This window comes from Monopterus albus, unplaced genomic scaffold (assembly GCF_001952655.1).
Source record: "Monopterus albus unplaced genomic scaffold, M_albus_1.0 scaffold304.1, whole genome shotgun sequence".
NCBI classification, from domain to species: domain Eukaryota; kingdom Metazoa; phylum Chordata; class Actinopteri; order Synbranchiformes; family Synbranchidae; genus Monopterus; species Monopterus albus.
The window spans coordinates 196521-210628 of NW_018128184.1; the positions used below are offsets into that span (position 1 = coordinate 196521).

Here is a 14108-nt window from a genome sequence, read left to right on the forward strand (position 1 = left end):
AGCGCCCACGGTACAGCATCCATATGGCACATTAGGCTGTTTCCTGTTTCGTCTGTTCGCAAGAGTGAAGACTTTTAACGTTTACTACTGTAGTTTAAAAACAATTTGAGAGTAATATATCATACTAATTTTTAGTGTACAATATATCTTGACTTGCTTTTGAAGCCTGCTGATTGTCCAGGTTTTTGTCAAGAAGGAAAAGGAGTAAATATAACATTTTCTTTGTTGTAGCACCATGCTTGATTTATTTTACCCTGCAGGTGTGCATTCAGTAATTAAATCCAAGTCCAAACTGATTTTTTTCCTCAGACAAAAAGTAAATGAAATGTTATGAAGTGTTGCAGTTATTGCATGTGTAGCAGTGAGTTTATCAGATCAGTCTTCACCTCTAGTTTGGACTGTGAGTGTGGAACAGAGAGGAGGAACGATCAGAGGATCTGGGGAGATCAGAGATCTTTGTTTTATTTGTATTTGCCCTTCCATTATTACCTCCACCAAGGCAGGAGTAATGTTAAACCGGCATTTGTTTGTTTGTTTGTTTGCTTGTTTGATTGTCGGATTGTTCACAGCATCAAAGAGTCTTGAATGCATTTGGATGAAATGTTTTGGAGAGGTACAGTGCATTACATTTTGTTGCTGATATGAATCATGGTCCAGATCCAGGAATTTTTAAAAATGATTCTTCATGATTCTTCACCATTGGCAGAGAGCCAATTTTGATATTTTTTGCTTCTATATTTATATACAGTGTCTACAATATGTGGACAAAAATTACACCACGTAAGATCTTCCACACACCAAAATCTGATCCGGACCAAGTCATATTCTGAATCAGCTGATCCAGAATGTTCAAATTTATAGGGCTCACAGAAAACTGGCTACCATGAGACAACAAATAATGTCGCAGACTTACAACTAATATCAAATTCTAGATGAAACTCTGACTGAGCAGATGTCAACAGATTTGACATTTCTTTAAAAGTTAAGCCTCTTTTCCACCGCCTGGTACCAACTAATCTCAACTCGACTCGACTCACCTTATTTGTTTTTCCATCAGTCAAATGGTGGGAATAGTACCTGGTACTATTTTTGGTATCACCTCCGTCGAGGTTCCAGGCGAGCTGAGGCGATACCAAATGATGATGTATAAACACCAGACTAGCAATGAACAAAGGAAGTGCCCTTTTTAAAAGCGTCATTATTTAACGCTAACCACTACTTTACTGTACTAACTAAAAACAGCCACATACTGAGAATCAAGGCAGGCAGACCTTCGATGTCCTCCACTGTTACTGTGTTGAGTGCTGCCGATGTCACAGCAATGTAATGCAGAGTTGCTGTGACAACCAACTACACTGAGAGGGGACCATCTGCAGTGGAAAACCAAGCACCAGCTACCAAAAGCAAGTAGAGTCGAGTCAAGTCAAGTTGATCAGGTACCAGGAGAGAGAAAAGGGGCTTTACTTAGCTAGATCCTGAAGAAACTACCATTACTGAAGTGTAATGGTACTAATAACGATATCAGTGTGGTTCCAAATGCCAGGGGTAGATTTTTATGGCGATGGGATCATATTATCAGTGTCAAACTATCATGGTAATGTTGCTTTTAGGTAGAATGACATTATAGGAAAACTGAGTTGCATTGGTGGAAGTTCTGTGTTGGCCCTGCAGCTGTCCTCTTATTCCTCCTCTCCTCTTCCTCCTGCTCCTCCTCCTTCTCTCCATCCCCCTGCTGCTCTGTTTTGTCATGCTCTTCCTTCTCTGTGGCAGCCCTCTCAACCACTTCGTGCTTGTTGGGATTTCTTCCTTCCTCACAGATGGAGGAGGAAGAGGCAGAGCCTATAAGTGCACTGGTTGTTGGCACAGCGAAGAAGGTGATGACTCCAATGATTATGACCACCAGTGACACTAGGTAGAGTCCAGAGAACTGAGGTGAAGCAGAAAGCAGACAGTTGTTATCTGAACAGAGGCGATGCTGATGCAGAAACAGAGCATTAATATACTGTATGAGAGGGGATCCTGATATAAGAAAATAATGATCAAGGTGGATGTGAAAAATGCTGTGATGCTAAGTGGACAGTTGATTCCTTTGCTCGGTTTACTAGCAACATCAGGCAGAGTGGGGGTTTTTTAAAGGCGTATTAACTACGATTTTCTACAGTGTTTGATAAGTCCAGTGACAGTGGGATGGGATGTGATGTCTCTCAGCTCTTAGAAGAAGGGTTTTTCCATCCGCCAGTAGTTCTGACAAACAGCTCTGGGCAGCTAAAAGTCTAAACCAGCGGCTGCCAGAGTGAAGAGGTGGCGTCTTTTGCACACAGAGAGAGTGGGACAAAGAGGGTTAAAAGCAGCCAGAGGACTCAGACTGGATCCAGATGTGGCGCTCTTCCTGTTAGTCAGCTAATGCTAGCTCCAGACTGGAGGCTGCATTTTGTACAGCTTGTCCCAAACAAGCATCCGTAGTTTATGCCTTTGCTAGGAAACAGGACATGATCGGAGGGTACGAGAGCAATTGGGAGTGGCCGATGGTGTCACTTTGTTCTGAGGACAGAGCAGGATTTTCATACTTTGTGTTGTTACAAACATAAAAACCAGAATGAGGCACCAGAGCCCTGAATACGAGTAGCAGCAAACAGCACAACAATGCTATAATAACATTAACTGTGTGAGGAGGCTTCTGGGCTTTTAAAGTTGTCAGTTGATGTTTTACTTCTCTGTACCTGTGGAGCTAACTTTGTATAGCTATACAGTAGCTCAGTTTAGCATCATTACTGCTACCTTCTGCTGTTTCTCACTTATAGTGTATAGCTGTCTGTCAGAGTAGGGATGCACTGTAGTTAAAAAAAAGGATGTGTGTTGCACAGAAATTCATCCTTGCCTTGCACACCTTTTAAAAACAAAAAACAGCAATTTAACTGTGAAAACGTGCACATATATAAGTCACTGTGACACTGTGGAAATGTGTTTTTAATCCCAATACTGCATGTACATTCTGGATTGTTTGTAACAGTTTTTGGACAACAATTGATCTCTGTGACATAGTGATTAGATATATCAGGCTTCAGAAACACACACAATACTTGTTAGCAGGAGAGATTAATTCACTGGTTTGGTGTTTTTATGGGATTTACTGTGTGTGTGTGTGTGTGTCCACTCACATTGTACTGGAAGAGATACATCCCACAGAAGAGGCTGAAGAGGTCAGAGGTGAGCAGAGAGAGGTTGACAGAGGTGGCACTGCTCATCTTTATCACTAAGGGCATACAGCTGTACAGAGTGTACATACACAGCGCATAAGCAGAGAACAGGAGCCCTAAAATGAGAGACGCCAAGGTGTAAATTCAGAGTGACAATTAACATGTCAAAGAAAATACCATCTTAACCAGTGTCACTTGAGAAGAATTTCCTCTGGATGTCCAGCACAGAAATGTGGGACGTTTTATACCACAAAGATAGCAAACTGTTGTGAACTCTGTCAACTTTAGATCTATTGTATTTATTCACTCTATATTCTGTACCATGGATGAATTATGAGAAGGAAAAAGGCCTCCCACTCTTCCTACACAGGACCCCAGACTGTCTGGGTGGTTGTTTTGAGTTATTTTACACAGACTGCATCATTTGTAGTTGTTTTGTGCCTCTAAGTCATTTTGCATATCTTTGTGAGCATTTTGTGAAACAGCTCCGTGTCTTTCAAACAAGAACTATTAACAGTCACCTCAAACAGAGGTTTTGGTGCCTGTTCCATTCTGTATTGTAAAAATGTGCAGATACATGTACAGAAGGTGTATAAATAGATATATTGTGATTTAAAAAGTAGTTAGTTGATGCTTTTTACAACAAGGGAAACTGCTGATTAACTTTTTAAGTTAACCAGGAGAATAGCTGAGACTACAAAGAAGGTTTTAGGCACTTTGTATTTGAACCTATCATCATACAGCACTCAAATGAACCAAGAGAGCTGAAATATTTGCATAGTCATCTTATCCTGTCTTGAGGAGGTTTAATCTTCAGTACTGACCGACTTGCCACCTCCACTGAATGACAGAAACTTCATTATATTCCAGAACCACCCTAGGTGAAGGAAAAACAACAACACATTACTAACATATTGAATGAGTCCTAAGACTGATCACCCCAATGTGTACCCACATCTGTATGGTGCTGATGATGGTGCTGAACAGGCCGACCATGCCCAGGAACTCCACTCTGCTCCGGTTCTTCACTGTGTATTCCTGACACACATTAGACACAGCATACAGCGTCGCACTGAGCAGCACCAGGCCATCACCTAACAGGATGTTTGTAGCTGAGGAGAGCAGAGACATACAGTATGATCACTGTTGTCCAGCACTACTAAAATAACACTGACAACTACTTAGTTGGTCTGAAACTGACACTGATGCGCTGATGTTTGCCACCTGGGCCCCGAAAACTGCTGAAGGTGAAATTTTGGATTTAAGTGACAGATGAAAGTAATGCAAAAGCATTTGTGTATTTTTTGAAAGGTAATGTTCTTTGTGTTGCATTTTTAGTTTCTTAAGTAACAAATTATGTGTGACATAAACAAATAGTCTCCAAATATATACAGGAGGAAATTGGACAATATGGTTGACCCTCATAATATGATTCTTTGACTATGAAACCCTACCCCTAGCATTTGGAATCACATTGATATCATTAGTAGTTTGAAGATTACTCAAGAAACGTGATCATTTGATATTATGATGGTTTTCTTCAGGATCTAGCTCAGTAACTGTTGACGATATATCAAATCTGTTGACACCCTACTGAATAAGTGTTTCCGCTAGAATTTGATTTAAGTTCCATGTCTGCAGCGTTATATGTTGTCTAAGTTTGAACATTTTGGATCAGTGTGTCTGGACTATGACTTGGATCCAGATGGGACTTTGGTGTGTGGTAGATGTTATGGGGATGTTATCTTGCGATTTTTATCCATATATTCTAGGTATTGTATATGAAGTTAGAAGCAAAAATATTGTAATTGGCCCTATCTCACGATGGTGAAGAATCCTTTAAAAAATTTCGGGATTGGGATGATGATCTGGATCAGGCATACCCTACCTCTCCCAAAAATATCTTATCCATATCCACCGTTACTTTTTGAGCTATATTTTTGAGACATAACCTCTGCCTTGGCGGAGGTAATAAAAGGAATCTAGTATGACAAAGGAGATGAATGGAAAGTAAGTGTGAACACTGTCAGACTTAAAATGGACAGTTTAAAAGAAAAAGGATCTAAATCAATGCAGCAGAAACATTCTTCTTATTTGTCAAAACCTGGCGCTTAGATTACCCACAATGCAACTCGATTGCCAACAGTTTGGTCAGAGATTCAGGTGTGCTTCTCTAATAGCAGCTAATGTAGCCTGCAGCAGAGAAAAGGAGTAGCATTCCAACTCCATATCCCCACAGTTTTTTTTTACTTTTGAGACTTCAGACTCAATTGAGGCTGACTCAAATTAATCCACTTGCAGACTAAAGAAAGTCACTTTGTGTGTTATTGCTCACACCCAGCCTTGGTACTTTACAGCCTTTTTGTGTGTAAAATTAGCCCGATACAAAAGTAAAGGTGAAGGATTTCACAGTTTGACAAATACAGGCCTTGATCACAGAATTATTGCTTAAACAAATGACAGGTGGGTGCATTCATGAGCTCAGAGACTAATTAAACATTTTAGTTCTTACTGGAGCCCTGGTCACGTCTAGCTAGCAGGTCAGCCACCACCATGGCCCCCACCCCAAGGAGACAGATGCAGACGGCTCCATAGTGGACTAGCCTGTAACGTGCCTTCAAAATCAACCAGGAGAGGAGCATCAGGACCGGGATCACAAAGCAGTCCAGCAGCTGGAGACAGGAGCACAGTCAGAAATACATTTAAGCTACAAATACACACAATTGACTCCAAGCTGAAACTGATATAATCACATACATTTATTAATGCCTACTCAAAATTTCTTCAAAAAAGCAACACTTTAAATGCAATGACATAAATTTGTGCTTCACTGACAGGAAACATCCATATTTAAAAGTGCATTAACAAAGATTTGTCTGACAACCCCAGTGACAGTGGGACAGGACGTGGTGTCTAACCCTAACCCCCTCATGACCCTCTGCTGCCCACAGCCCTTTTGTTGTTATTGTCCATGCAAATTCTCTGTCATCCAGGTCATAGTATGCAGAAAAATGCAATGGCAAATGTGCCCTTCTACCCAATAGGTACTTTAAATTTTGGTACTTCAAGTATATTTTAATGCTAATACTTTTGTACTTTTACTCAAGTAACATTTAGAATGCAGGATTTTTACTTGTAACAGAGTGTTTTTAGACTGTGGTATTGCTACTTTTATTAAGTAATCGATCCGAGTATTTCCTCCACCACTGGAAATCGGTCTATAATTTGCATATGCCGCACTCCACGTCCCAAAATCTGTCATTTAAGTGCCCAACCCACAGCTAACACAGCCAGTATGTCAACTGGGATTAGCTCCACAAAACCCACCCATGAAACCCACACAAACACAACCTATACCCACCTGTACACTGGTGAGGGTGGTGTATTGGTATGCTTTAACCACTGTGTAATTGGCCTCCACATCCACCAGTCCCAGCAGGAGGTACTTCCACCATCGGCTCTTCAGAATCTGTAAAATATTGTCCTCCCCTATGTGTTTCAAAGGGGAGCATCCCTGAACTTCAGCACATTTGTTTGTTTCATCACCACTGAGGGCAGTTCTGCTCCCTCCAGCTACATCTGTGCTGGATCCGTTCATGTATTAGTACATTAACACATATATTTTCTTACTGATCCACAAAATGAAATGTAATGTCATAGTGCTGATGGAAAGGTGTCCACATTTTGTGATGTTTCACACTCATCTTCAGATGGATTTGATTAATTTTGTCTGTTAAACACTGATATATTTATATTCAGACTGTTATGACTTTCACACTTGAGCACTAGTGCATCTTACCGATTAAAAAGATCAGTAGAAACATAAACACTGAAAAACAACAAAAAGTGGAGCGGTCTGAAAATGTTCTTTCTGCACTGCAGAAAGAATATGCACACATACAAAATAACTGATACTGTCGTCTGTATAAGTTTGTGCATGCTTCTCAGGGAATGCTCAGATCCTTTACTTACTACTTACAGTAAGTAGCGATAGCACATGGTATAAATTTTTATGTACATATAAAAGCACTGCATTGAAAATGTTACTTTAGGAAAAGTATTATTTACAGCATATGCTATATTAAGTATCAAAAGTAAAAGATGCCCTGAATGCCTGAGTGTTATACTATTGTATGTTATATCAGTGGAACATCAGGTGAACATTGGACAGTAGCATTTGCCCAGTAAATAAATGTAAATGTAATATTATTGCTGATATAGCACCGATGTGTTAGTAGCACGTACTGTAATACTATGTAGTGTTTACTAACCTACTGTGCTATGGTATAGTAGGGTTATGTCAAAGTGGAGCTAATTTTAATAGGCTATGTATATATTGTAAGCTAGTTTTATGAAAATGCATCATATTTAATAAACTGATGACATGTTACATGACATGTGAATACTACAGAATTTGTGCTGTAAGTGCTATGAAGTAGGCCTGCTCAAGCACAAGTACTTCAGAACTAAATGTGCTTAGTTACATTCCTCTACAGGTGCCTGTTTATGTTACAGTGTGCTATGTTTTACAGTTAAACATTAGCATATAACTTGTACTACACAATACTAAAGTAAAACAGAACCATTCATTAATATTGCTATCATTTAAAATACTATTACTCCTAAGTTAAAGGCGTTCAGACCCTGAGAGGTGGGGTTACCTGCTCTACAGAGCAGCATGGTGGTGTAGGTGACACACAGCAGGGTGTAGTTCAAAAAGCTCTGTAGCATGGGTGTGTTTATATGGAAGTCTGTGGCCAGGTACTGGGAGGTGATGGCCGTCCCACAGATGAGCACAGCCAGCCCCTGACTCATGGCCAACATCTTGGCCAGCTGCCTGAGAGAGAGGAGAGGGTATTTACAGCCTCCAGTCACATTTAGTTTTCAGTGTCGTCCACTTAAAACATTCTTCAGAACATATCACTATAATCTAATCTTTAACATGCTCTTTATAGGCCAAGAGTTGGATGAGAAGACTAATACCACTCATAACTGTACATTGGATCTGAAGCTAAAGCTAGCAGCTTGCTAACATAGCATAGCATACGGATTGGAATAGGGTGAAGCAGCTTGTCTGGCTCTGTCAAAAGGTTAAAAAAAAAAAGTATCCATATAAAAACTCTAAAAAGGACAACTCACTGTGTTTCAGTGGGTTATGGGGTCTATAAGGTCTGTAGTTATAACTGCTGATAGGCTGGTTTAGACTTTGGGCCACATGTCCTATAGTGCTTTTCTAGAATACAAGTGATCAAAGAGTCCATTGCAGAGGTCTTTCTCATGAATTAAAGAGCTAAGACAAACGTGTCATGGTGGAGGAAGCTTATAAAACCTGTCAACCTCAAAGTTGTTCTTATGGCTTATAACTGATTTGTGCATTATTTATTATTAGAGCCTTTCATCACAGATTATTACTCTTGGTCATGTCTTGTCTGAAAGTGATACCAAAATATGAGTAAATTAACTTTTTACCACTGTTTATATTACAAATATTTTATTTTAACAATGTTTAATCTTTTTGTCCTAATGGAGTTTATTTAATGCTCATTGTTTTTAATGCTATTAATGAATTTCTTTGTTCCAGTGTATGAAATGTGCATAGTACAGGAAATGAAGCTGCCTTGTCTAAGTGCTGAGAGACCATGGCTCCACAAGTTACCTGGCTTTTAACACACCAACATGCTCCAGTGTTAGCTCACCAATTGAAAACTTCCCTGGGACTGAAGTTCCTGATCCTCACCATGAATCCAGTACTTCGGTTCATGTCTCTCGTGTCCCTGAACGCATCCTCGGACTGTTCAGTAGCCATGTTGCCACACCAAGTGATGGAGGAATCCTCTGTGATTTAATTGTTACAAGCTTTTAACTCCTTGGGCTTCAAGGTACTAGAGCTGAATGATTAACTGGCTCAGAGGACAAAGATTACTCTTTCACTTATCTGTGTGAACAAAGCACAGTGGACAGCCAGCGGAACTTAGAGCTGATTTTAACGACTTAGAGATTAACCAGTAATGAAAATAATAATTAGTAACATTAAAACACTTTAGGCGCAGTTGGAAATCAGCTCCAACTCAAACAGCTACTACCAAAAATCCTGCTTTTACATTAATGCACAATTAATAAGAATTTAATGGTGTATTACAAGTAGAATGACCAGATGAGGCATTTTTCTGTGGAATACTTTGACTTTTAATACATCAAGTACATTTCCCTGATTATACTTACATGCCACCAAAGAAACTAAATACTGGTTTTTAGCTAAATGAATGTAAAATTCTCCTCCCTAATGTTCTCTGTCTGATACGTTCATAGATCTATCTATTTATATTATTAATAAAGATAGTAGGAAAAAGAAGGAACATTTCAGTACTGGGACACTATGAGCTAATCCCCAGACAACTGTAGTATTTGTCTCGCGAGATTGTGCGAAGTGATAAGTTGAAGAAACATGGCGACGTCTAATTTGTTAAAGGTAAGAAGGGCTTGAATATATCGTATTTTCCATACTAATGTGTAGATTTAAACTCTTCTCTTTCATATATGTCCACTATTAGTGCAGCTATGTAAATTTACCATTATTGCGTACATATATATGCACTAATAGTGTAACTATATGAAATAATAGGTGCGCCTGAAGTCACAGTTGCCACCGTTGTCGTTGCCGAAGTCCGGTGTTTTGTCGGAGTCTGCCTCCCCAATGTTTCAGCCCCCTGCCCCCTGCCCCGAACAGAACCTGTCCTCAAACCGAAACCCAACCTGTCCTCTTCAGTGATTCTTACCCAAAACCCGACCATTTCCCTTACCCCATTTAAACTTCTCTGCGAGATGAACCACAGCCGAACAAGAAGTCAAGCCCTAAACCCGACACTGAAGAACATGGGAAGCACGGTCTCAGAGAAAAACAGTCTCCGACAATCGGACACCTTTCCACGTTCGCAGCACAACCGCAACCTCCTTATTCTGGCTAACGGTTGCTAACTCGCTAACGTGTTTGTTTTAGCTAGCCGACCGGTAAAAGGATCTCCTGTCAGAAAGATAAATACACCGTCTGTGTCCACAAGGCCCCGAGAAGCATTGCCTCTCCGTGCAGCGGATCTTACTGTCTGATAATAAAGTGGACCGAATTAGCCAGTAAAATAAAGAAAAGTGCTAGTCGGTGGCTAAGTAGCTTTATGGGCTAGTAGGACAGGAAGCGTTGACAGGTGTCCTGACCCCGGCTAATTTCGGGGTAAATACGGGGGATAGGGGTTCCACAGAATTTGGTTTCAGCTCGATATCCAAGTAATACAGGGCCAGAGGTGGAAAGTAACTAACTACTCAAGTAGCCTGCTGTAGTTAAGTACAGTGTTTATTATTTTATTTTCATTTTCTGCTCCTTCATGCTTTGACTTCTACGTTTCAGAGGCAAATGTACTTTTTGCTGCATTACATGTATTTGATAACTTTATTTACTTTTCAGAAGCAGATGAATAAAACTAAAGACAGTTTGATCATAAGACTTAGTTGATCCCTGGTGGGAAATTCACAAGCTACCCACCAGCATGTAAAGTAACGTTCTTCAGATTCGTTAGCTTCATCTTTACCAGCTGCAACATTAAAGTGATGAACACAACACACACCTGTCATTACAACCCAGTAATGCCATATACATGAATGTGAAATCTGCCGTTCTGCATAATGAGTACTTTTACTTTTGGTGCTGACATCTTTTTACTTAAGGAGTATTTTGAATGCATTACTTTTAATTGTAACAAAGTATTTATACACTGCGGTATAGCTACCTTTACAGTAAGTAAGTAAACAATCTGAGTAGTTCTTCCACCACTGCTGCTTTTCATTTCCAGCTCAGTGGGCATCGGAAGGACAGGAATCAATGGTTTCACACAGTGCACTGGAGTAAGAGCCAAACTGTAGTGCCCTTCTTATTTTTATTGAATAGAATGGGTTTTAATCAAGAATCCTTTCTGAACCAAATCGTGAGTTTGCTAAAGAGCTTCACCCATAGTGTGTCACTGCTATTGACCCTTACTGTACATGGTTATTTCACTTTTTCCACAGGTCCCAGAAACTAACACTACTTCACAGCTGAAATGATTGGTTGACTGTTTGACAAAAAAAGGCAAAAATGTTTATAATGGATCAATTGTTCAAGTATATTTTTAAACAAAAATACTAAAAATTCACAGATGCCGCCTTCGTAGGTTATTGTCAGTTTATTTAAACTACTTTATTGCGTTGGCCCCTGGTCTGCCTTCATTTTGTATGTATGTTTTTGTTCTCATTGTGTTTCTTCCTCCCACTCTACCATCCTAGAACAAGGGGTCCCTGCAGTTTGAGGACAAGTGGGACCTGATGCGACCCATCGTTCTCAAGCTGCTCAGACAGGAGGCCGTCACCAAGCAGCAGTGGTTCGACTTGTTCTCGTAAGAGAAGCTCTCTGCTCTGTTCCTTATTTTCCTTGTCTTTTTCTAGCAAAATGGTCCAGTGCAGGATTAACAGAACTGCCTCTACTGCTACAGTTGCCATACTTTGAATGCAGAATGGCAGTCGGCTCATAAATCATTGCATACTATTTCGATGCATTTCAGCAGTGCACACATGCCATTGAATGTGCCTAGTTTTTACCAACAGGTGTTGTGCTTTCCCTAATCCCCCACACATTGTCATAAATCTGTGGGTAAGCCTGTTGTGGGGTGGCTCCTGCTTGTAATCTAGAATGGAAAAGGGTGTCTTTTTTCAGAATGTAACAGCTTAACTTATAATAGAAAGATGCTTTAGCAACCACTTTTTAAAAAGACTCATTTGTGGACTTTAAAGGTAGTATTTTTCTTCCATGCTTTGATATACACTGATCAGCCACAACATTAAAACCTACTGCCTCATACTGTGCAGGTCCCATTTGTGCCACCAAAACAGCTCTGACCAGTCGAGGTGTGGACTCCACAGACCTCTGAAGGTGTCCTCTAGTATCTGACACCAAGACATTAGCATCAGATCCTTTCAGTCCTATAAGTGTGAGTTGGGGCCCCGATAGATCAGACTTGTTTTTGAACTGTCGTGTTCCTTAAACCATTCCTGAATCATTCCTGCAGCGTGGCACTCTGACTGGTCTGCAGCCATGAGGCCCCATACACAGTGATCCACTGTGTTGTGACCCCAGTCTATCAGAGCCACCATTTTGTTTCTCAGCAGTTTGTGCCACAGTAGACCTTCTGTGGGATCGGACTAGATGGGCTAGCCTTTGCTCTCCATGTGCATAAGTGAGCCTTTGGTATCCATGACCCTGTCACCGGTTCACTGCTTGTCCTTCCTTAGACCCCACTGTTGGTAGGTACTGACCACTGCAGAGTGGGAACACCCAACAAGACCTGCTGCTTTGGAGATGCTCTGATCCAGTCATCAGCCACACAGTTGTATAGGAGGAGACTGTGTGATCCGCATGGGGAGGACATTGTCAGTCCCACACACTGTATAATGGACTATGTTAAATTCTGTGTGGAGAACACTGTGCCCACCAGGACTGTTCAGTGTTTCTCCAACAACAAACCCTGGATCAACCCTGTGGGGAAGACTAAAGGGCTAATGGTGGATTTCGGCAGGTGCAGACACCCCACTCTGACACTGGTGAACATCCAAGGAATAGACGATGAGAGGGTGGACTCATAAGTAACTGGGTTTTCATTTCAACGGTAAGCTGGACTAGTCGAACAAAACTGATGCACTGTGCAAGAAAGGCCAGAGCAGGCTGCTGAAGAGGCTTGGGTCATTTGGAGTTCAGGGGACCTTTTTTGATGCAGCTGTGACATCAGCCATCTTCTATGGAGTGGTCTACTGGGGCAGCAGCATTTCCTCTGCGAACAGGAAGAGACTAGAAAACTGATTAAGAGGGCCAGCTCTGTTCTGGGAGGTCCCCTACCCAGTGCTGGTGTTAGCTTGGCTAACATTGCTTGAGAGGGATGCCCACCTCATGCATGGGAGTCTGTCCGTACTAGGCAGTTCCATCAGTGACAGACCACTTCACCCCAAGTATGGGACTGAGCAGGTACTTCCTGTTGCTCTCAGGCTGTACAACCAGCACTGTTCCCAGTAGACCCACCCCAAGTGCAATGATATGTAAATATTATTCTCTATTAGTTTATATTGTTAATATCTCAGCTATTATATTTCTACGTTTTCCACTGTGTGCCTTCTTTACATCCTTTTGCTGCTCACATCACAAATTTCCTCATCGTGGGACTAATGGCCCATTACAGTTGCTCACATTCTTACACTTTCAACACATCAACTGCAACCAGATAATCAGTGTTATTCACATCACCTACCAGTGGTTTTAATATGGTGGTTGATCAGTGTAATTCCCTTAGGATGCTTGTAGTCTATCAGGGCAGCACAGCGCTGCAGTGGTTAGCACTGTTGCCTCACAGCAAGAAGGTTCCAGGTTCGACCCGGGTCCTTTCTGTGTGGAGTCTGCATGTTGTCCCTGTGCCTGTGTGGGTTCCCTCCGGCTCCCTCCCTCAGTCCGCAGACATGCAGGTTAGGTTGACTGGTGGCTCTAAATTGCCTGTAGGTATGAATGTGAGAGAGTCATTGTCTGTCTCTATGTGTCAGTCCAGTGATCGACTGGTGACCTTTGACCCTTGATTTGATTTGATTTGATTTATTCTTTCAAACATGCAGAACAAACGACATCAACACACACATAATTACACAATCCAACCAATGCTCATCAAGAATCAGTTTGCTTATACCTAGTACATGTTTGAATGGAGTAGGAAGAAGTCAGACTTATCCAGTCCTACCCCATGACATCATCTTATACAAAAAATTTCATGCATCATTGGCTGCAAGCAGTATCTCTACATAGGTAATTCTCTTCTTCACCAGACAAGTAATACACAGAAAATTTAAAACAGA

The 14108-nt window shown here is 41.0% G+C and overlaps 2 protein-coding genes across 4 annotated transcripts in view; one reads left to right on the forward strand and one right to left on the reverse strand.

Moving 5' to 3' along the window:
• Positions 1 to 1001: 1001 nt before the first annotated feature.
• Positions 1002 to 11492, reverse strand: LOC109973756 (solute carrier family 35 member F2-like). 3 transcript variants are annotated; one of them, XM_020623557.1, is made up of 9 exons: positions 9998 to 11492; positions 8894 to 9032; positions 7859 to 8034; positions 6559 to 6686; positions 5710 to 5869; positions 4153 to 4309; positions 4022 to 4074; positions 3159 to 3313; positions 1002 to 1927 (listed from the first exon to the last, which is right to left on the reverse strand). In XM_020623557.1, the coding sequence occupies exons 2-9, from the start codon at positions 9001 to 9003 to the stop codon at positions 1622 to 1624; spliced, it is 1245 nt and encodes a 414-aa protein (XP_020479213.1). In that variant the 5' UTR covers positions 9004 to 9032; positions 9998 to 11492; the 3' UTR covers positions 1002 to 1621. The 3 variants fall into 3 exon arrangements, with proteins under 3 accessions (XP_020479213.1, XP_020479214.1, XP_020479215.1); XM_020623558.1 differs by lacking the exon at positions 8894 to 9032; XM_020623559.1 differs by lacking the exon at positions 9998 to 11492 and having other exon boundaries at positions 8935 to 8989.
• LOC109973755 (cullin-5-like) overlaps positions 9561 to 14108 on the forward strand; it is a 21482-nt gene continuing 16934 nt past the window's right edge. The window contains exons 1-2 of the mRNA XM_020623556.1: positions 9561 to 9666; positions 11508 to 11617. Of these exons, the coding sequence (XP_020479212.1) occupies positions 9643 to 9666; positions 11508 to 11617 (134 nt within the window). The 5' untranslated portion in view covers positions 9561 to 9642. The remainder of the gene's footprint in view (positions 9667 to 11507; positions 11618 to 14108) is intronic.